Source organism: Dermacentor andersoni, chromosome 3 (genome assembly GCF_023375885.2).
Source record: "Dermacentor andersoni chromosome 3, qqDerAnde1_hic_scaffold, whole genome shotgun sequence".
Taxonomy (NCBI): domain Eukaryota; kingdom Metazoa; phylum Arthropoda; class Arachnida; order Ixodida; family Ixodidae; genus Dermacentor; species Dermacentor andersoni.
The window spans coordinates 120,859,166-120,882,068 of record NC_092816.1 but is presented as its reverse complement, the minus strand read 5'-3'; the positions used below and the strand labels follow the sequence as shown (position 1 = coordinate 120,882,068).

General features: G+C 44.7%; 1 protein-coding gene across 2 annotated transcripts; it reads left to right on the top strand.

Moving 5' to 3' along the window:
• Positions 1-797: 797 nt before the first annotated feature.
• Positions 798-22,196, top strand: SpdS (Spermidine Synthase). Of its 2 annotated transcripts, none has more exons than XM_050185632.3 (9): positions 798-909; positions 2,256-2,388; positions 3,252-3,372; positions 4,698-4,790; positions 9,821-9,974; positions 13,023-13,106; positions 18,584-18,729; positions 21,180-21,302; positions 21,982-22,196. In XM_050185632.3, exons 1-9 carry the CDS (start codon positions 903-905, stop codon positions 21,994-21,996), a joined length of 876 nt encoding a protein of 291 aa, XP_050041589.1. In that variant the 5' UTR covers positions 798-902; the 3' UTR covers positions 21,997-22,196. The 2 variants fall into 2 exon arrangements, with proteins under 2 accessions (XP_050041589.1, XP_050041583.1); XM_050185626.1 differs by lacking the exon at positions 798-909 and adding an exon at positions 1,418-1,622.
• Positions 22,197-22,903: the final 707 nt, after the last annotated feature.

Here is a 22,903-nt window from a genome sequence, read left to right as displayed (position 1 = left end):
CATGCACCAAGCAATTTTCCCACTGAACATTTAGACTTGGGAAATACTTCAATCTTTGGCATAGGTGCGTTAATCTGCTGCGGCTCATTGGATCAAAATTTGGGCATTTCCATTCGTATTACTCGCAGAGCTACAGTGTGGTCTTCGGTATACGCTGAACAACAGGTGTGCACTTTTCAACATGGCATTTCTACGCTATAGCTGCTTTGCCACTTTCCATAATGGCATTCTAGGTATAATGCTAGGCAGCATTTGCCAGCATTTCTTATGCCAACGTTAGTTTTGCCTTAGTAATGAGCTCACTATGAACTTCAGTTGGGAGAAGATAAGATGTGCCACTTCACTATTCACGTTTTGGATATTCATTCACTAAGTGGACTCTTGTAAAGACCTAAATAGGGCATCTTCATGGAAAATGATAACGGCGCAAAACCTCCACCAAAGAAAAATGCCCATCGATATATATTTTTGTATTTAGTAACACCACAGACTGTATCCAGGAAACCAAATATATAGTTATGGAGGAAAGACCTTGCATTGCAAAGTCAATTACATAATTCTTCTCAGTACCATGCGATGAATCAACGATCTGGAGATTTATAGTTTGGGAGCTATTTCTAAGCAGCATATCGTGTTTTTAGGCCTGCCCTCTTTTTCGAAGTGAACTGATACGCTGCTCTTTATGGTAAATGGAGGCGCGGGGGCCGCCTCTCGATAAGCCCTTGACACTCGTTACTATATCAGGCCGCAGAGGAATCGATATGGCCCTGCAGCTGTGGAGCACCCGGTATCTAATCGGCTACGCGTGCAATCGCGACTCTCACTTGTCTCGCTCGCCGGACTGAACACTATGCCAGTGGAGGCAGTACGGCAGGGTCGCTGGCTCATCATCTAGCTCAACCATGGCCCGTAAGTTACACGCAGTCAATTTTTCTGCTCTTTATTTTCGTCTACGTACGTTCTAGTGCGCGTTAGCACCCGTTGGTATTATACATTTGTTTAAGCAACGTCTAAAACGTTCAGAAAATGTGCGATTGCGGGCATCGGCGGAGCGATCACCGATTCAGACAAGCACTGCTCGATGTAAATGCGTGGGTTTAGATTCCTTTTTGATCCCGTGAACGTGAACACAAATCGGCCGCTTTGAGCACCTACAGCTAGAAATCGTTCTTCGCGCACGTGCTTTTCTCGTCGCCCGATCGCGCCTACGACGTAATGAGCGAAGTCAAAGATTTTACCAGTAAATGACGTGTTCGGACACGTGGTCATATCGCAGAGGCACCAGAGGTACTCGCCATGGAGTTTCATACAATAATTTATTGTATGAGTACGTAGCGCCAATGCCTCCTGGTAGCGCAGAAACGGATGGTAGAGCCACGGTAAACCACCCGCGGCGTTAGCGTCGCGAAGCGGAAACGCAAGAAAAACGAGCATGCACGTGCTTCCGGTTGCTATCCGTCGCGGTCCGTCTGGTTTCACCGTAGCACCGGCGTGCTTGCATTCACCGGTTGACATCGATTTAAACGGTTTCTTCGCAATTAGCCGGTTATCGTGTTGCGGAGCCATCCTCTCTCATCCCTGTTGCTTCGGCCAGCCTGCCGGGCGCCCTCGACACCAAAGCAGTGAGTGGACGCGAAGCGGCCCTGGGAGGAAAAACAAACACTATCTTAATTGCAGCTAGGTGCATGCCGGTGCTTTCGTCCCGGGATGGTAAATTTTCCTGTATGTTCACTCGTACGGGCGTCGTTACGGGTCGTGTGTGCGTCGTCCGACAACGATGAGCGACATTGTGTATTGGAAATTGTGTTGACCGTCCCAAAGCAAGCTGAAAAAAAGCGCCGGTGCACAATTGCTTTACGCAACATATCTTTTGTAAGCATGAACGGTGCGGAAAGGGGTCATGTGCGCGAGACGTGTCCGTTATGATCGAGCAAAGGGCGAATCTGTTGACCTTAACGACGCGAGGGAATGCATGGTCGGTGCGGCGACATTTGTGGATCGCAATCGTTTCGCGTGGAAGGAGCGCGCCGCGCTTAATTCTCTTGCTGCTTTTGTAGCGTTGGTACCTCCGCGCCGCTACGCATCTGCTATCGCGAGGATTTATCATCTTGCCGTTAAATTGGACTATATCCTCAGGAACGAGATAAAAAAGATTACTGCAGTATGTTCCTAGGAACTTTTACATACTACGTATGCATTAGTGTGCATCAGCAAGGTTGAAGTAAAGTAAACTTTGATCTCTGTTTTGGGCACAGGTATGAATGTTTTGAAGGAAGGATGGTTCACCGAGATTGTAAACACCAACAACAATCCAGTGCTGTCCGTGGATGTTGAAAAGATCCTTCACCAAGAGCGTTCCAACTTCCAAGACATCCTTGTCTTTAAGAGGTAAGGATCACTTTTGTTGCAGATATCTTAACTTTGTTGCAGTTTAAAGCAGTGTACTATAAATGGCATGAAAGCTGCGCAGGTTTTGTCGGTGTACACGTAAATAGACTACAGTTCAAGTGCATGGTGGTTGTAGCTAGCTTTAGAAAGTTCACAGGAGCTGTTTGCCAGGAGGCGTTAGATTTAACACGTGCAATAAGTTGCACGTCATTGAGACAAGCTAACAAAAACCTTTTGTGGTCTACTTTGATGCCCGAACCGCCTGTGGCTGTTCAGTTTAGAACATCACTTACATAGCTAATCCACAGAAAAAGCAGGCTGAGGCACAGGCATTTATTAACTGTAATGATACCATTAATCCTGGTGGGTACCAGTGCGCCCTACTTCAGTAGCGGTGGCATTCTGCTGCAGAGCATGAAGTCACTGGTTCTATTCCTTAGCCATCACGGCCACATGATGACAGAGGCAGAGTGGAGAAATGCGCTTGTACAGTGCATAGATTTACGTACACATTAAAGGCCCCAGTTGATTAGAATTAATCCGGTGTTCCACTACAACTCTTTTATTCATCTAGGTGTTAATTGCTTTGGATTGTTAAATCTTATAAATAGCTTAAAGAACCATAAATTGATGTGGTGAACCCAGGTGGAAATTTGTATGTGCATTTAAATGCGGGCAACATATCTATGTTTCTCAAACATATGTTTGCTTGTTGACAAATGTACCATCTTCATAGCGTGTGCATGTATTGAGATGGAGTATGGTAATGCATACCTTTCTCTCACTTAAAATTAATATTTCTATAGTTGAAGGAACATTAAAAGGCAGAGTGCTATAGTAGGTGTGCATGTCTCTAATTTCAGCAAGTCATTTGGGACTGTGCTGGCCCTGGATAATGCAATTCAGTGCACAGAACGGGACGAATTCTCCTACCAGGAGATGATCACATTCCTGCCCCTCAACTGCCACCCAGACCCCAAAGATGTGAGCTTCTCTGCAACTCTAGCCTTTTTGCCTTCGCTCATCTGTCGTATGCGTCAATACATACGAGAGCCTGGTGCTTTTGTGTTGACAGGTATTAGTGTTTCCTGTGCAAAATGAACCTGTTGCATTTCTCTATCTTGTTTTCATACTCGGATAGCTGTTTGACTGTGATCGGAATCTGTTTAATCATAGGCGATGCCGAGATGCACGAGCTTGCCATCCCGCCCTCGTCACCACTGTTGCGAAGTTGCCATGTGCGGCGGCAATGGCACGCCAGTAGTGAATGAGGCAGTTGCGCGATGCAGAAGATCGTTTTTTTTTTATTCATGCTCATGAATTAAAAAATAAAGCTCAAAATGCATTGACCACAGCAGTGCCTTGCACAGCGTGGTCGTTCACGAAGTCCCGCTGTGATTCTCTTGTCGAGATTCAGATATACTTGCTGCGGTGGCTCTGTGGCTATGGGAGCCTATTGATGAACACAAGGCCGTGGTCTCGATTCTTGGCATTTCGACATGGGCAGAATGTAAAAATGCTCATGTGCCATGCTCTGGATGCACGTCACAGAACCCCAGATCGTCTAAATTAATCTAGAAGCCCCTACCGTGGTGTCCCTGTAGTTAGATTCTGTAATTTAATTTTTAGATTCTAATCTTGTCAATAAAACTGTATATCTTATATTTAGCACTTACATGCTTTCGTGTCACAATTTACTGTAAAATGCCCATAAAACTTGTTTCTCATGAGGGGAAAGCTTTTTAGCTATACCTGGTGAGAGGAAATAATAGCAGAGGAGCTGTTAGCTGTGTTCACTACAGTGGTCATTGGATGAGTAGCCATACTAGCCTGCCAGGTTGAATTGTTTTCTCTTTCAAGTGCAAACAGCTGCATGCAAAGTGAGGTGCCACAAAATGTAACAATATGCCCTAGGGAAGGAGCTCCACTTGGAGTGTTGTTCCTCTGCATGCCTGAAAGAGGGGGAAAAAAAATAAACGTGTCACACCCGGTGTTTTGGTAATACACAAGAGTGACCGTGGCCTGCTTGGATTGGTCATCTTTCTCGCAATTCTGTGTTCAGCACTGTCTGACAACCCTGGACACTTTCATACCTACAAAACTTGCTGGTCTTCTCCGAGTATAGAGTTCTATGACAAAGTAACATGCGCACTTTTGGCAACACAGTTGACCTTGCGAAATGTTTGATAATTAATCTAAGCACAGTTCTCTTTTTTCTGAGTTGGGGGTACATAATCATAGGTAGTGTTTCAGGGGGTGAAGAACGTTGACAGTTGTGGACTGCACACTGATGCCACTGTGTTGTGCAGGTGCTGATCATCGGTGGAGGTGATGGCGGTGTGGCACGGGAGGTGGTCAAGCACCCCAGCGTAGTCTCGGTCACGCAGTGCGAGATTGATGAGGTGAGGTTTGCATGACTGGCCAACTGCTTGTGCAGTGCTTTTGTAAAAAATGTGTGGACCTCCGTAGGCATTGCGAGGACAGTGATCAGCGTGTGTAGTGGAGCCCTTATTCTGCTGCCTAAGAGAAGGGAATTGGCCCCATCTAATGATGGGGGCAATTCTTTAGATTTGCCTAATGCTATGAGGGTACAGCCACATGGCTTGGTAAGATAATAAGCACATTTATTATTATTTTTTTTTAAGCAAGAACTGCTCGCTGCTGCGGTGCAGAGCAGTGAATATTTTTACAAGATGTGTTCGAGACAGGTGTGCGATGAGCTCGTGATTCATAGCTATAGCGGTCGGTAGTGTAGGCTTGAGATAGCAGTCTCCGATGGAGAGAAAATGAGAATCGAGATCTTTCTGTGGGAAAAATAGATCTGCACACAAGCATAAGAGATTAAAAAAAAACAAAATCAATGTGGCTGGTGGTGATGTAAGTGTAAAACTTGGACAGGAAAATAGGCAGACTAGGAAACTTAACAAGGACTGCTTTCATATGTTCTTGAATTTACTGGTTTTGAGTGTTTCACGTAGTCTATCTTTTTGAAAAATATTTTCATTTTGTTGTATTCCCCTTTCTTTCTTCTTCTGTCTCTCTTGTTGTGGGTATTAGGCTTCTGGTAGGGAATTCTGACGCAAGTATTGAAGTCAAAGGTAAACGTTCGATAGATATCTGCCTGTTTGGGGACAACTGAATTGTGTGGATTGAGCTGACTGCGAGAAGAAAGCTGAGGATCTTATTAACGGAGAAGCATACAACAAGACCAAGAAAGATCCAATGTCACAAACCCAAACCCAGATGAACAAAATTATCCCTGAAATTTTCAAGCAACATCCAGAATTCAAAACCCGTTACTTGAAGCTGATATGCAGGAACGGCTCTACCCTAAGCTTCTACGGCCTCCCAAAGATTCACAAAACAGGAATTCCTCTACGACCCATAGTAGATTTTACGTGTTCTTCCCCTACAAGCTCTGTCAACTTATCTTCATAAGATACTCTCTCCTCTCACCAAAAAAATGGAAACCTACATTCGCCACTCGGGACACTTCATGGAAATGATGTCCAATGCGAGTCCTGATGACGACTGCGTGGTGTCCTTTGATGTGGTTTTGCTGTTCACCTGTGCCGCTCGCGCTTTCTGTGACATGTGCGCTCGACCTTGACTCCACACTATTAAACACATCTGTTGGTTAGTGGAATTCTGCCTTTCAAGCACTTCTCTTTCTACAAACCAGTTCTACAGACTATAGTGGAACTGATATGGGTGCCGCAGTCTCGGTCACAGTCACTGCACTCGCCATGGAGGACACCAAAAAGCGGGCACTTTGCACTTTCACCCCCAAGGCAAAAATGTTTGTGCACAACGTTGACAGTTGTTTCCATGCGTAAGCATTCTTTGGCGAGCTCCCCAGCCCTGTCACGCGAAGAGTGTAATGCCTTTTATCAGCACAAAAATGAGTAATTTGCAATGTTAAGACATTTAATCACTATGATAGTGTAAATGTAGATGAATGGAAGCTTTTAACCATTAAGGAACAATTTAAAGCAAAAAAAAAATAAAAAGAGAACACCCATAGGGATACATAGGGCTCCTTAGAAAATGCATGGGAAAGCATGGGGTGGGCCAACTTGAAATTTGAGCATAGGCCAACTTAAGTTTTCGGGTGGGTCGATTAAAATTTGGTAATGGGCCAAGTTGAAATCTAGAAGTGGGGCAACTTGAAATTTGCATGTGGGCCAACTTAAATTTATCGGTGGGTCAACTTAAGGTTTGGGGCTGGAGCGTGACTCAACTGAAATTTGGGGGTGGGCCAACTTACATTTGGAGGTGGGTGAACTTCAGTTTCGGAGTGAGCCTACTTGAAGTTTGGGTGTGGGCCAACTTGAGATCTTGGGATGGCCCAATCTCCACTTGAATGCTACTGAATGTCCTTTGAGTGATGGACACCTCGCTGGCAAGTGAGCACATTGAGACACTTGGTGCGTTTTCATTGGGCCTTACTGAGATGCAGTCAGAATGCAGGTGAGAGCTTGCATGGTGGACAAGGAACGTGCACGTAATACAGGCTTGCGAGAGCGACAGTGCGGGTGACGTGGCATTGCAGCAATGCACTCGACCTTCACACAACACCTCATGCGCTGCTGCGGCATCTGGCGTTCCCTTTTGCCTGGTCTGTTCCGTCGAGGCGTGCTCGTGTCTGATGTTCCGGATCAATTGGTACGATTGCATTGAAGGGGCTGGATGCATCGAGAAAATCTGACTACTGCCTACTAAAGCCTAAGCATTTTTTGCCACCGGAAAGGCCATGGGTAGATGCACATAAGCTTGGAAAAGCAAGTAGGCAAAACTAAGCAAAGGCGAAGTCACAGCGGAGCCAAACAATGCTTACGCATTAGTATTTGCTTGGTGAAATCATCCGATGGGGACAATTTGCTTGCGCACTTGAACTCCATGGAGCCGGAGTTCAAGTGCCCAGAGAGTTTACAGTGGAACGCGAAAATTCTGGTTCTCTCCCTGTCTTAGGTGCCCCGTGAAAAGAGAGAGACCGCGCCTGCCCTTTTTCATATTCAGAAAACCAACATATACAGGACGATATCTTCACTTTAATTCTAATCACGCCACCCGCCACAAGTTTTCTGTAGTCCGATGCCTGAAAGAATTTGCTCATCCCCGCACTTCCAGAAGAAAGAAAAAAAAGCGCAGTGATACGTGACCTTGGGACGAACGGTTATACAAAGGAATTTATTTACCATACCCTCTGGCAACAGAACGTGAATGAAAGGAAGGCGGCGGCTGCTGAACCACCCTGGTAACGGCGTCGTGTCTCGATACCATACGTCCGAGGGGTCAGCAAGACATTAGGCAATGTGCTGTGAGGGGCAGGGGTTGATGTCGCTCACAGGTGTCTCTGCTGTCAGTAGCCGCCTCCCCCATCCAAAAGACCATGTTCCTGTCGAAAAGGCTCGGGGCATTGTGTACAAGATTACCTGCACCGAATGCTCCGTGTCGTATATTGGCGAGGCTAAAAAACTTCCCAGAAAGAATTTGTCAACACAAAAATGATTTTTGCCACCTAAACAAGGAATGGACTGCTGTGGCAGAACATTGCAAGCTTTTTGATCACCAGGTTAGCCCTGATGCCGCTGTCGTCTTGGAGAGAAAACGTCTGGTGGTGGCTCCTTTTGGAATCCTAGCACATCCACAAGGCGCCGGGTGACATTATCGTTCGTCGAGAACACTTCCTGCCGTTTACTCTCAAGGTCTACGAAAAAATGTCTGTGCGCCTGTCAAAGCACCAAAAAGAAGAATGCAAGCACTGCCATGCGGCACACCATGTTGCCCCTGAAAAAGGAGCTGGTCGGGCTCCGAAACGTTGGGTTTTAAAATAAATTTCGGTAGGAGTTTTCCTTCTCTTCAGTTAAGTATTTAAGTTCTTGCTCTACCTTTCGCCTCACAACCTAACCTTATAGCCCAACAACCAGCTTAAGAAATAGCGGTACGAGGAGTGTTATGTGTCTAACTAGTGACAAATTTCTGTTCATGTGTATTTGCAACCTAAAATGAGCAAGAGTCACGGTTGACATTTGTGTACAATGACATGGTCGCAATGACCTTTTGAGCTTTTTGTTGAAACAGTGCCTAGCTTTTATATTGTTTTCTCGGGATGTTTGCCTAATGCGTCTGCCTTTCATACATGTACCAAGGGGAAAACACCTAATAACTGTCCGATTTGTGTGCTGTCATCAAGGTTACCATCTACGCAAAGCTCAGTTTACTGACGCATACTGGTGCACACAGTATTTAAATGACATACCTAAAAAAATTAGGATTATTGTACCTCTTGCATCAGCTGTGTACCCTTTTACAGAGGTAGTTGTTATGGTTTCTTCCACCTGTCGACATGTCATGTGTCTATCAACTCAACTCATGCCACAGAACAGAGCTGTCTACATTACACAACCCCTGCAGTTGCTTTGGGTGCCTGCATGTGGGTAATCTGATAATTCCCTCTGCACTCGTAACATTCGTGAACAACTAATATTCGAAATAATTAGCATGTGCTTGTCCCTTCTGTTCCACCTTACTTTGTCCCATCTATCGCGCTTCGCCGTACTCAAATGTGCATCGCCAACTGGTCCATAATTTTACTCTTCTGTAGCAATAAGGAGCCCCCACAGTGCAAGCACGTTTCTTCAGCCTTCCAGTGTTCCCAGCGCACTATGGTGCCATTAAGTGGGATTGTTGAGGCTGTGTTTTCATTGCATCGAGCTGCTGCCAGATGGCATTGCACATTTTTTGGAAGATGTAAATGGGGGCATTCTTCAGTAGGCATTGACCGAGCGGCTGTTGGCTATCGAGCCTAATTAAAGCTTGTTTTTGGTATTGTTGTTCAGGAATCCTTGCCCGTGTCTCACTCACCTAGTGAAGCTACAACCTAGTATCACTAGTATGACAAAACTCGATTCTATGTTAAAGATTTTATTCAGTATTGTCATATTTAAAGCGGTCTCAAAAGAAAACCAGCGAGTGACTCTAATGTAGTGGGACCTAAAAATAATTTGACAGATGCGAATGTATGCATCCATTTTTTTTTATACAGTAATGTGGCTATACTACAGGGAACTAAGAGGACGTATTTACAATAATACATATGTAAACTGTTTAAGGCTCGTCTGTAAAAAAAAAAAAAAAAAAAAATACCGAAGCATAACTGCAACATCATTGTAAATGACAGAAGCTGGTTCCCAATCTGGCTTTGGGCTACACACGTTACCATAGCAACAAGGTAATCACAGTGATGAGTAGTAATAACAAACCATGAGAACAAAATTCTACAAAATGCAAGCAGGGGGAAGCCACTACTGCTAACAGTGGCATTGTAGTTCTGCTTTGATGGCCCTTTTAATTTTTACGTGTGCTCACTGTTCTTTTTTCTCCCTACATGCAAATCGTAACCTTGGTACATTTTTTTACATTTGCACAGAAAGTTGTAGAGGTCTCCAAAAAGTACCTTCCTTTCATGGCTGAGGGCTTCAAGAGTCCGAAATTGGAGCTCAAGATAGGAGATGGCTTCCAGTTTATCAAAGAAACCACACGCAAATTTGATGTTGTCATCACGGACTCCTCTGACCCTGTTGGTGAGATTAATTGCCTTGTTCTAGCACTGAGTTCAATTATTTCTGTTCTTGACAGTTATTTTATTTTGATGCTGATATTCTGCAGGTTGGTCAACAGGGTAGGAAAGGTTGTCATGTTACTATGACATTATTAAGTGTTCTAGCATGACGCACAAAGAATGCAAGAAGATGCAGACATAAGAGCGGTACCTTTGAATAAACTTACTTTGGAAACTGCTCATCATAGCATTCTGGAAATAACAGAGATAGCGAATAAAACATTATCTAATGTAACCCAACTATAGTGGAGCCTCATTAAAGATAAACCATGGTAAAATTTCACTGTGGTTATAAATGAATATTAAATTATTGAAGCAGTCTTGGCTAAGCTCCAGGGCTGGCAATTGTCTATTTTCCTTATTAAGAGCTGATATATAGTGTCTTATTCAGGCATCTTGTGGTAAGCAGTGTGGGGTCTTCGGGCCCCACAGGAGTACCGACCACCGCGGGTTCAAGCTTAGCGAGCTATGGCGCCGCGTCAGTCGTCACCTCCAGCACCGCTGCTCGCAAGCTAATGCTGCAAGGGACTACTGAGCAACGCACGCAAGAACACAGTATTGGCCTGAGTTGATGGAAACCGTTTATTGTCCCCGGCGGCACCCGACAGTGCACAAACGCCCAGTTCTGGGGCGGCGGGGAAGCAAAGGGGTCCTGCACCACGGGCGAAAAATACAGTCAGGGGCGCCTGTAGCACGCCACTGCGAGAGCACGTGCTCAAGCTGGGGCACGCCGCTAGGAAAAGTTCTGGCGGCTATACTACAGCCCCTTAAACTTCGTAAAGTAGCAACACTCTTCTCCTCCGCCTTCACTGCTCCTCGTTTCTCCTCTCCTTCACATTCCCTCGTCGACGGTGGCTCCGCCTACACCGTTGGAGCGTAGCACAAGAAACAACACGGAATAGCAACGGCACCAACATGCACTCCTTGCCACTCCGTAGAAGCCTCTCAAACGAAAATGGCGTTGAAGCACAACTGTAAACAAACGAAGCCAGCGCGAGGGCCCATGTGATGCCATTAGGCCAATAGCGACGTGGCGTCGGCCTCAGCCAGAGCGCGCAAGGAGGCGGCGGCATTCTTCAAAGCGTGGTGCTACTTTACAAAGTTTAAGGGGCTTTAGGCTATGCTACTTGCTCTCGCGATAACCAGTGGGCCAACTCACGAGAGCTCGGGCAGTCTCTTTCGGCTTGAGCCTCCGATAAGTGTCGCTCAGCGTGGTACGACCTTGTGCGAGAACTAGCCGCCCGTTCTTCTGCTTAGCGTCTGGAAAGAATCAGCACAAAAGTGTGCACTCCCCACACGGGCAAAGGTACCGTGTACAAGGTCAAGTGCTAGTCACAAAGGTGTCGGGGGAGGAGAAGAAGCATGTACGTACCCGGCGCAGTCCCAAGGGAGAAGGGACACATTACCGCCACGAGAGTAGCCGCCAGCGGCCGCCGTGTCGTCTTAGCCCCGGAGCGCCACTTCTGACAATCGGCTTGAAGTGAATAGGGGGTGAGGCATAGGGATGGCAGAACAGGTTAATGCACCCATGCAATGGCGCGACGAATTCCCAAATCCCCACATCAGATGTGACACACTTTCCAGAACATGGCTTCGAAGACCAGTGTACTGAGGCAAGATGGTGAGGTAGGCGGGTTGGTAAATTCCGTTTAAATGTATAACAGGGAGTAAATGAACAGGGACAAAAGCAAGCACCTGTTGTGTTTTTTCTTGTGCTTCGTTACATGCTTAATATGAATTTTCAGTGTACTGCAAATGCTGTCCCCTCTTGCAGATCATGCTCATTAACTACACTGGTTCTCAACGTTCCATTCATTCTGCATCATTTCTGATGAGCAGTAATGGTGGCGGCGTTCATTTTAGTTTTGGTATCAAAACTGTTTATTTTTGTGAATTTTTCGTGATGCATCAACTCGTATTTGGAATGTAGAATTTCTCGCAGAGGTTGCCCTATATATGCACTATCTGAAAGTAGTAGGCTCTTATGCAGTCCCTAATTTTGTTGTAGTTTGCCTACTCCATAGGCACTGAGATTAATTTGTTCACATAATGTTTGAATTAAACAGGGGACATGTGTGCCAGGGAAGATAACCGATGGTCATTGAGGGTTACGGACTGGATTCCAAGAGAAGGGACGCGTAGCACGGGGCGGCAGAAAGTTAGGTAGGTGGATGAGATGAAGAAGTTTGCAGGGACAACATGGCCACAATTAGCACATGACCGGGTTAGTTGGAGAAGTATGGGAGAGGCCTTTGCCCTGCAGTGGGTGTAGCCAGGCTGATGATGATAATGATGATGATGATGATTTGTGCCGGAATGCCCCGTGTCAGCGGCACTATTGCAGACTTCGAGAAACGCAAAGGTCTCGGTCGTAGTCGAAGCAAGTGAGCAGTGGAAGTGATCAACCTGATACAGACTAAGAAATGAATTATTTGTCTCTAATGCTGTCTCCTCATAAAACAGGTTGTCTCAATTATGCATGGACCACATGTAGCCATGGACTACTTTCGCAGCGTATAACTGTGGACTTACCATAGCAGCCATGTTCTTATAGAGGCACACTCCAAAAAAACGCTCTTGTACTGAGCTTTGGGTGTGTTAAAGGATCCCAGGTCACCCTGCGGCTGTTTTTTATGGGGTCTTTCATAGATTTTATATTCAGGCTGTTTCATTTAATCAATCAATCAATCAATAAATCAATCAATCAGTCAATGTAGCCTGAAGATAAAGAGCAAGCCTAGCAAGAAACTCTTAGCATAATACACGTCTCTGCCAGTATGACGAGTGGGCACCCCCATCTCATAAGACAGCTGTGACACCATTAAAAAACTTCACTTAGTGCTCTTTCATTCTCTGTTATTGCTTTAATTCTACACCACCTGCTGAGATGCCTTTTCGATAAAGTCATGCGAATGAACGTCATTCGACGATGTCTTATGATTGCATTGACATGATTATAGATAGGTGGCCCCTATTCATTCTTCACTTCTGCAATGTTTTGCATGCCCAGGCCCAGCAGAAGCTCTCTTCCAGAAGCCATACTATGAGGGACTCAAGAGGATTCTCAAGCCAGGTGGAATCCTCTGCTCTCAAGGTAACACTTTTGTGCACCTTACTCTCACTGTAACCAAGTAAAATCTGGTCGTGCTGATAAGCGTAGAGTAGTCTGTTGCTGTACTGAATTTGCCTTATTGAAATTACTTTATCAGCATGTTCGGAGCTTTACATAGTCTATTGGAATTATGGGCTAACAGGCTCGGTATTGGCTAGCTGTGATCTTTAATGAGAGACATGTAGCTTGTTCGTACAACACGCCAGCTTTTGCATCAGAGAGGGGGGGGGGGGGTTTATACCCTGATTTGAATGAGGGCAGATATGCACGACGCCTATAAGCATAGGGTTGGTGGTGAATTGTGGCCTAAGGGTGAAAGCTCCTGAAAAGTCTGCTCAGCCACATTGCACTAACAGTCAGGTTCCCCACAAATGGGCCTGCCTCAGTCAGTTGCATGTCGGGTCAGGTGGTCCCCACAGTGCTGTAGCCTAAGGTGTTGAAAGCAACTCTGTCCGAGAGAAATGGATGTGCCTGCATACCTCAGATACTGCAGGAGAGAGATGTCGAAGCAACGGAAGTCTGCTCCTCTGGCGCTTTTTGTACACCAGAAAATAGTGTTATGTGGGAGTAGGCCGCAGGCCCTACATTTCACTGGTGTGAGACGTACAGTATGGCCCACTCTAACCCTTTAACCCCCAACCTTGAGCTGTACTCATCATGGGAGGTTCTACCACTACCAATATCACCAATGATGAGTCACACTCGTTCAGCTCGATGTTGTGCTTGCTCCTGCTGCCAAAGACAAGTTACAGTTGTCACTGAGGGAAAGCTGCTCTCAAGAGTGGCATTCATAATTTTTATGTTAATTCTAACCAGAAACCAATCAAGCAAAATATTTTCAGAATCAGAATGACATAGAAAAAATTATGGCTACATAAAAAAATCTAGCACATTTTTTTTCCCGGAATTAATTTGGGGGTTAAATGGCCAACAGCAAACAGCATGTTAATACTCTGCTGTTGATTACAGCTAAAAGTTAATACGAAGGCCAGTATTGTGTGTTTGTATGTATGCATAGATGGCTTCCTGACATCTTTCTTTTCTTTCTTTTCTGATAAAGTTGAATTACTCTGCATCATAAGTTATGTCCACATAATTATGAGTTAGGTGTTCCCTTTAAATGTGAACCATACTGTAAGCTCTAGATCAAAACTGATCAAAACTGGGGTGAATGGCGATTTCTCAGCCATTGCTCAGAACACATGGCTCAATGTGCAAGTTGTAAGGGTTGTAGGTCGTTCTTGTCGCCAGCATCCAGTTGTCGGGGTTGGAGGTTGTAGGGAGGAACTTGGGAGGAACTAGGCATACAGGAATTTATTTACAGATATTTACATTAGAACAAGGGATACATTCGACAGTCTACCGTGACTCCCAAATGGAGCACGCAAGACGAAGCATACAGCATGCGAGCACGAAGCTTCAAACACACTGCTTGTCGAGCACGAGCACACAGCTCACGAGCATGATCACAGAGCACACTCTAGCAGCCGTCAAAAAGCTGCTTATAAACACTCCTTCCTCCATAGATCCCTAGGTGAGAGAAAACGGCAGTTCACTGCCAATTCGTAGCGTCCAACGTCATCGTAGTTGACCCGCCTTTTTGGAGGAGGAGGGCTCACCACACACACGTACGCACTGGTTTCACTGCCCGGGCTTCGCAGAATTCGGGGCTTACGTCTTGAAAGGCGCGTGGGAAGGTGCCGCCAAATACCTTCCCTCGGGAACTCCCCCGCTCACGGCAGACCAGGTCGGTGGTGGCGAGTTCAGTAAGAAAGCCTGGTTCATCGAACTCATCTCGGCCTTCCCGCAACGGAGAGTCGCTCACGCGGGCGGCGTATTGTCCTCCTCACACAGTAGACCTAGTGGCGCCGTTCGGCTGGAGAAAGACAGTCGGTTCCTAGAAAACGCCAACCCTGCTGCTGCAGCTGGCTGAGAAACTTTGCATGTTGGCACCTCGGCAGGCCATTCCTAACAAAGTGAACTGAAGATGCAGGAATTTATGCAGGGGGTTTGGGGGGGCTCCTAGCAGCTCCTCAATCACATAGCGTAAAATTTGGATCAAATATTTGAAATGCGTGGACACCTGTGGCACAAAGTGCGTAACTGCAGAATCCTGGAATGTGGGACAGAAGTGGATAAACAGCCCAGGTGCTTGGTATCTTTTGCTCACTACTATGTTTCATGGGCTCAATACATTCTTCTTTGCTGTGCCCGTTAGATGCTGTAATGAGTCCGCATTGAGATGGAAGTATGAAAGCCACAGTCTCTGAAGTCATTGATGTGCGTCAACAATGATTTGCATTCGTCAGAAAGTGAAACAGTGATTTCCTGGATCTTGGTAGCATACATAATCTGTAACTCTCAGCTGCCTAGTGTAGTTGAGTGGTGTTTGCACATAATGGATGTTAATAGTGGCACATGTTTGGTTACAGTTGTAAACTAGCTCTTTGCTTGAAGAGCCCACATGTGGGCTATGCTAATCAGATTCGGATTTGAGTCCTTTGTGTTATTGTCACCACAAATATCCATCTGCAAACACGTAGGCATTGAAGTGTGTGTACGTGCAAGAAGAGTTATGAGGAAAAAGATATTAGTATCCAAAAAGTAAGGAATTGGTGGCCAGCCAAAATTAAGAGTCTGAAGGGCATTTTGCAGCCTGCCATCAACTTTGTAAGCACACTTGGCCATGTACATTGCATGGGGCAATCATGGTGAAGGCAGGCCATGAGTTAACTCTTTCCCTACCATGCCCATTGGGCATCGTTAGCCTGCTGTTGATAGCTCGAAACGGCGCTTTCGAGAGCTTCGGCGCCGCTCACGGACACTCTGCAGCATCGGACGTGAAGGAAGATAACTATATTTTTGTTTTCTGATCAGTTCGCTTTTTTCCTGCCAGGCGGCAATTTTTTAATGCGTTCCAAAGTTATGCGATCGTCAAAGTAGAAAGAAAAAATGGCCGCCTCCGGGAGCAGCCCGCACACTTTGGAAGATCGCAGATCTCATGATTCTACTGCGTCTGCACCTGATTTCATTTAGGGATCGAGCAGCGGTGAGTCTAAGGATGCTGCCTCTTCGTGGGACTTTGACTCAGAGTGACGACGACGCAAAGCAGCCCAGAAAATCGGCAGCTGCAGCGCGGTACACTCAGCTGCAGTGCTTCCAGTTGTGTAGTGGAATACCTGTTCAATAAATTTTTAAAATTTTTTTGGTAACAATGCCTATTAAATGGCAATACATTTTGTATACCGTATTTACTTGCATAATGATCGCACTCACGTAATGATCGCACTCCTAAATTCTGTCGTCAAAATTAGATTTTTTAAATTTCCCGTGCAATGATCACACCCCGAACTTGCCGCAGCGATATGTAGTATGCCAAGTCTAGCTAATAATGATCGCGCTTACCATCTGTCGAATGCTACGCGAACGACTCTTCATGACAAACCAGGCGGTCTGCATGCACCAAACATTCTTAAGCAGATGCCCCATTTCATTCGTCGCTTTCCGCACTTCCATGACAAGAAAAAGCTACAACCAAACTTGCCTTTATTATGTGTAGACTTTATAATGGTTGTGGTCAACAAGAAAGGTGTCTTTGGGTTCTTCTCGTCTGCACTCGTGGGCACGCAACAAATCGTGAGCGGCAACGATAGTAGCCACGTTTACACTGATACGTTAAAAGCATACCCTATTTATACGCCGACGCTTGTAACACAGCTAAGATATTCACCCACCCTTAGTGGAAACATGCCATATTAGGATAGTAGCGAAGACAGATGCCGCAGTTTCCGCAGCATGCCGGCCATGCGTTTCTATGTCACTGGCAGCTAAGCGCGCCCATCTGTTTCTGTCCCCTCGAAGTGGACATGGCTACGTTATTGCCGCAAACTTGCCGATGTTAACGATATTATTCATTACTGACACGGAAGAAGCTGTTTCAATGCACGCAGTGTATTCACGAGAAGAAGAAAAAAATCGCGTTCGACGCGTTATACTTGCTCCGCTGGCCGCCATTTTTGTTTTGGTGACGTGCAGCGAACGCGGAATGAAAAAAAAAATTAATTTCTTTTTGCGGGAAATTTAACCCGCGTAATGATCGCACCCCTGAATTTGCGTCAATTCTTTCGACAAAACAGTGCGATCATTATGCGAGTAAATACGGTATCTCATAGTTTTTTTTTACACTTTTTTTTTAGTAGATACAAGCGTGTATTTACAAGCTTTGTTCAATTTTATTCCACAATCTTGATTCTTGCAATTTAATCTTCTTTACGGCATATATCTTGTTAACAAAACTTTTATGCATTCATTATGCTTTCTGTTTATGACATAGAGTTCCTTACTATATTACCTAGAGGGAAATCTGGCACTGCTGTGCTGTGGTATGCATGGGAATGCCGGTACATATATTGTGACTTCGGATTGGCTTCGTTCTTGGAGAGCCCGGACACCTTGAAGACGCGCCTGGCAAGCACCGTTCTGTCTGTCACAATGATTCATTTACTACAAAAGCAACACGTAAAAAGCTGTTTTAGCTTTATTATTACACAAAAAACGTGTTTTGTTTAATTTTGGAAACTTCTTATTGCATGTACAATTATATAACATGTAAGAAGTATCAGCGGGCCGCTAAAGTTGGAGGACAGACAAGATTCGCGCTCGCTTTGAAACAGTTTATCGTCTGTTCTTACTTTTCTTTGCTTGGTTATGCATCGTAGGTGAGTTAAACTTCATTGGAAGGTGTAGTATGGGTGAATGAAAACCTTTTATGAATATTTTAATTTAAGAACGAGTTATTTGTGTAGCCATACCTAGGTTTTAGACGAAGCCTCTTACAACACCAGCCAACACAAGCCTCGCAGACACATATACCGTCATTCCCATTACGGCACAGCACCCCCCTTAAGAAACTCCCATAGACGTCGGCACCAGATTTCCCTCTAGGTGTTATAGTGAGAAACTCTATGGTTTATATATTACATAAAATATTGAGTGCAGTAGTTCCTTCGGAAAAATACATCTGGTGTAACCTACAAAAATAAAGCACCTATTTTCTACACGGTAGGGAAAGAGTTAAACTATGTGATCCTACAGTGATACAGGATACACGTTTATAGATCTTTGAAAAAGATGTGATAGAAGGTGCATTGCTGGCCCTGACTGGCAGCCTGAATTTGTCTGTTGTGTTGTCAGGAGTAACACGACCAATATATTGAATTTGCTCAGTTTTTTTTTAAGTTGCAATAGAACAAATGGAGTAGACGTTGGGCACTCATTCATTATTTTACTGGCAAGGTTAGCACTTCTTGTGCTAAAATGATGGTTTGCCCTTAAACAAGTGCTGTCATGCTATGTGAAATTGTCTTTCCCGCTCGTTTCATGAGTGCAATTCAGCATGGCAACAGTAAAATGTTTCTGGCCATCTTGATTTTTTTTTCCACATCTTCTCGTTGAAACAGGCGAGTCCATGTGGTTTGATCTGAAGCTTATTGAAGAGATGATGGACATGTGCCGGACCCTGTTCCCAGTGGTCAACTATGCCTCAATCTACACGCCCACCTACCCCAGCGGACAGATCGGTTTCCTGCTCTGCTCCACATCGCCTGTGAGTTCTGCGGCCTTGCGTGTAAAAGATTGGGGCGAGCCACCCCCCTCACATGGCTCGGTGCCGTCTTGGCCGTTCTGCTGTTCAGCCGCACTGATGTGCCCACTTGTTTTGTCTGGCTGTTGGGCTGACGTTTTACTAGAGGAATGCAAACGATGAGTGTGCGAATAGTGACATTTCCAGGTGGACGTGGAATACTTATAAACGAAGTGAAGTATAAAAGTTGTGTGGAGTGCATTTAGTAAAAGAATGGATGATTTACATTTTGACATATGTAATGCCTTTCCCAATTGGATGTCTGGTCAACTGAGGAGCTCGTATATGACAAACTGAAAGGTGATCGCATGTGGTTAACCATGACAGTGACAGTAATAAAAAAGCAATGGCTCGTCACCAAATGTAGGTAGAGCGTCAATGTTCTTTGTAGCTAAGTGAAATACTACTGCGCAGGACAGCGTTTTAAAGGGAGAGAGAAAGAGATTCTTTGATAAGTGTCTTTTTAAAGGGATTCAGACATGGTGAGACCGGTTTAATAATAAATCACTTTGCCTTAGTTAAAACAACAAATTCGTATGCTATCTAAAGGTGACACGTTTTCATTGAATGAATGGGAAATATTGAAAACAAGTTATCTTCTCCATGGCTTTTGCTCAAAAACTGGTGCCTCTAAGCAAGAGCCGCAGCTCTTGAGCAACTGAATCATTCAGAGCCCTCGTAACTTGCATCAGTCTTTCTCTTGGTCTGCCATGGTGGCATAGTGAGTTTGGTGTCGTGTTGCTGAGCTTGACGATGTGAGACCAAATCCCGGCCACAGTGGCCATACTTTGATGGCTGCGAAATGCAAAAACACCCGTGTACCGTACATTGGGTGCACAATAATGAACCCCATGTGGTCAAAATTAATCTTGATTCTGCCACTACAGCATGCCTTACAATCGTACCGTGATTTTGACACACGAATCCCCAGAATATAATTTTTAATCTTCCTCCCTGTTGACTCTAATAAGTGCTGTTATAGTATCTCACGTTTGAACAGAAATGAATGTTTGATAATCTCAGATAGAGAATTCTCACATGGAATATGAATAGCAGAGCAAGAAACATTCAGTTTTGCTGTGTCATCGCATTCAGTTGAAAATTTCAAATGTTTGCACATTCCTATTGCAAATGCTTTAAATTAAATGCTTGAATAATAAGTGGAACAGAGCAGTGTTGTTACGAAGCTGTACACAAAGGCCTTCATCTTATGCTTTATTGTGGTTCTCCGGGATAACGTGCATCACATTTTGAAACAACAGCAACTTTGAAAGGATTATTGATAACAAACATAAAATTAGCCTTTGCATTGCTAAGTAGGGCCTGCAGTGCTGAACCATGGCAATATGGCTGATGTGATTGTAGTTGGCTGCTTCCTACGGTGCTCTTTGCACAACTTCTGTCGCTGCCTTTGCAGCCTTGGTCCAAACAGCTGCTTGCTAGTACTGCCAAAGCATTTCCTCGTTTACATACCGTGTTTACTCATTTATAATGCACCCTCAGTTGTAACGCATACCTGTATTTCGAGGTAAGGAATGAAAAATGCAATGCCCTTGATCGTAACATGCAACCTAATTTGCATACATGAACAAATTACAAATGCAATGCCCTTATTCGTTCGCTCCCCATTTTTTTCATTGCAAGAGTCGGAGAGTAATGACGATTTGTACTCGCTTCGAAAGAGCAGATCCATTGCATCCAAGCCACAGTAAACTGGGCATTACCCGTTCTCACTGTTGGAAGCCTCCTTCCAACAGCCTAGAGCTTATAATCTTCAGTGCTGTCTATGGTATTTGAGATGTTGCATTTCTTAAACGCCTTGCAGATCAAAGCAGCCAAACTTACGAAGCAGGCGCAAAGTTATACCTGCAGCTGCAGCAATGTGTAGATTAGATTACAGAAGCTTTAAATGCCAATGACGATTGGCTTGTCATTGTAGCTTTGATATCGTGCTTGAATATAATGCACTGATAATATTTTAGTACAGTTCTCCTGAAAAAACAAAGTGCATGTTAGAATCAAGGTAACACAGTAAGCACTTTAACCGACTTATGTTAATGCGAGGAATCGAAACTTGCAATATAGGCCTCTGCATGCTTTACTTTATGTAAACAAAAAGGTTCATTGTGACACATGTACCCGACATAGCTTTTTCTAGAACCAGACATGTGACGCAGTCATGTTTCATTATGCAGGCCACTGTGGAGTGGGATTGCGGACTACAGCTTTTTCAGCAGAACATCTGCAGTTATTGCTTCCTGTATTGTCCTCGCGTGATTGTTTTTAAGCATGCAACGTGCCTGCTGTGTTCTTTGCTTTGCCAGTCCCTTTGAGTTTGCGTTAGTTTGCCATCATGCACCAATGTGCATGCAGCGAAGTGATGTTGTTTCTTTTGTCGATGCGTGGCCGTGCAGGACACTGACTTCCACAGCCCGCTGCATAAGTTCAGTGAGGAGCAGCTTCGGAACATGAAGGTCCGGTACTACTCGCCCGAGATGCACCAGGCAGCTTTGGCCCTGCCCCGGTTCGTCAAACAGGTTGGTTCAGAATGCTACACGCTGCTAAGCCCAGCTACACACCATAGCGTTTCCCACACTAGAGGGAAGTAGTTACGTGGACTGGTTGGTACGGTGGTGCTACTTACTCGTGGGAACTCTGGCGCTGCGTTCGTTCACCTACGTACCATGGAAATGATGTGTAATGTTAATGCTTGTCGATTCAGGCATTCTTGCGGCACTTTTTATTGTGCTTTACCTTCCCAAGTTTACATGCAGTCACAGTTTTCTGCACACAGCAAGGCAGTAAGCCTGTGAACATCTGCATAATCACTCCAAATTGTTGCATTTATAACGCAATATATTTTGTTAGAAATCATAAATTTGCAAAGTGGACACTTTTTCAGATTGCTGTCAACAACATGCAGTTGGTTTCGTCCACGTGGAAGGCATTGCTTTTATTTTTTTAGGACTTGCACGATAGCTGGGAGACCTTGTATAGAACATTACGTTCATATAGAACTATGAACATAATAAAGTAAAGCAAAACAAAGTATTCAGCACTCCATTTGTTGAAGGATCTGCAGTTGAAATAAAGTAAAAGGCTGAGGTCTATCAGCACTGAAGCAATGCCCACATGGATGTGGCAGTGGTGAGGGTGCTCCCATTGAGCAGATATTTCATCCTTCTCCTGTTCTCTGTCTCGCTCTTCGTTTTTCAGGCCCTGTACAAGTGAGTGACATACTACCAACATTCCAGTTGATGCGGGTGCAGGATCGCCTTGCGCCACGCTGTTGGAAGCTGTGGCCGATACTTGGAGCTGCCGTTTTTCTACTCTGTGCGCACTGCATTTCCTTTGGAAATTTCGGACCACCGCATACGTTCATGTTATATATTTGTTCTGCCATGAATAAAGCGATATTTTATGTTCACTAACCGTTGCTTGTTCCTCGTCTCTGATGGGTGTGCACAACTGCACAGAGCCTAATGTGTGAAAAATTATTAAAGTGTCACAAATATGGACATCCCACAATTCTGTTGACTCGTCAACTCATTTACGTCCTCGGATGTCCTTGAATTTAGCATCAAGGAGACTGGCCCACTTCCCGTGAAAAGTTGCTACTAGTTGCCCGGGCATGCAGTGTCTGGACACTTCTGTTCGGCTAATACTGCATCTTGTTAATATGACCCTACAAACCATCTTTTCAAAGCCGATTTCATATTGTACCCGCTGTTTTAGTTCTATCTGCTGTTCATTTTGCACAGCTGAAATTCAGAGCTTTGAATGCATAAGTTTTTTATAAGGAATCTCAAAATTAATATGAACTGGAGCCAGAATTTTTCTATCGTACGCGCAAATGACATGCAATTTTCAGGTCACATGCTTTCTCTATCCTACCCATCATTTGACTCTTGGTGAAAGTAGTTTAAAGAGACACTAGTTCAAGTACTAGACTAGGCCAAGAAATTTTGAGGGCCCAATTGCTCTTCGATGAAAGTTTAGTCGGTTTCTGTATTTGACGTCCTAAATTTATATGGGCGACTCTCATTAGATTTTTGACATGTTGAACAATATGAGTGTTCAATATGTTGAAGGACTCTTGAGGACAATATGGAATGGGTGTGCCAGGCCTCTCCTGAGA

Coding starts and splice junctions, on each gene's coding strand:
- SpdS (XM_050185626.1), top strand. CDS start 1,433: ATGCACGTGCTTCCGGTTGCTATCCGTCGCGGTCCGTCTGGTTTCACC. Junction 2,389..3,251: donor GACATCCTTGTCTTTAAGAG/GTAAGGATCACT, acceptor CTCTAATTTCAG/CAAGTCATTTGGGACTGTGC. Junction 9,975..13,022: donor GGACTCCTCTGACCCTGTTG/GTGAGATTAATT, acceptor TTGCATGCCCAG/GCCCAGCAGAAGCTCTCTTC.